The sequence below is a fragment of the Plasmopara halstedii genome (genome assembly GCF_900000015.1).
Source record: "Plasmopara halstedii genome assembly, contig: Scaffold_3060, whole genome shotgun sequence".
Classification (NCBI taxonomy): Eukaryota; Oomycota; class Peronosporomycetes; order Peronosporales; family Peronosporaceae; genus Plasmopara; species Plasmopara halstedii.
In genome coordinates, this window is record NW_020189964.1 from 2,400,143 (window position 1) to 2,400,513 (window position 371).

Here is a 371-nt window from a genome sequence, read left to right on the forward strand (position 1 = left end):
ATCGAGCCTTGTTACGCACAACCTGTCCGAGTTCATTGCGCTTCTTCGCAAAAACCCATCGACATCCAATCGGCCGAACGTCCTTCTTCTTCGGAACAAGCAACCACGAACCGTTCTCTAAGTGAGCTTTGAGTTCCGCGTTCATCGCCTTCACCCATTCCATAGCATCTTCGCTGTTCATGGCTTGCTGATACGTTGTGGGGGCATCATCAACCTCACCCACATTAGCAGCATAAGCCAGCACGGCTTCTGCAATAAGTCCTTCCTCGTCGATTCTGGCTCGCTTCGCAATTGGTGGCGTGTCACTTTCTTTCACCTTCTGCTCTTCGTCATTGCTGAAACCATCCTCAAGAAGAAACACAGGCTCTCTT

The 371-nt window shown here is 50.4% G+C and overlaps 1 protein-coding gene across 1 annotated transcript in view; it reads right to left on the minus strand.

Annotated features, from left to right (window-relative positions):
• Positions 1-371, minus strand: part of PHALS_06997 (retrovirus-related pol polyprotein from transposon tnt 1-94) — a gene marked incomplete at both ends in the record, with an annotated part of 1,725 nt that overhangs the window by 93 nt on the left and 1,261 nt on the right. The window contains one exon of the mRNA XM_024720391.1: positions 20-335. Coding sequence (XP_024585594.1) covers positions 20-335 — 316 coding nt within the window. The remainder of the gene's footprint in view (positions 1-19; positions 336-371) is intronic.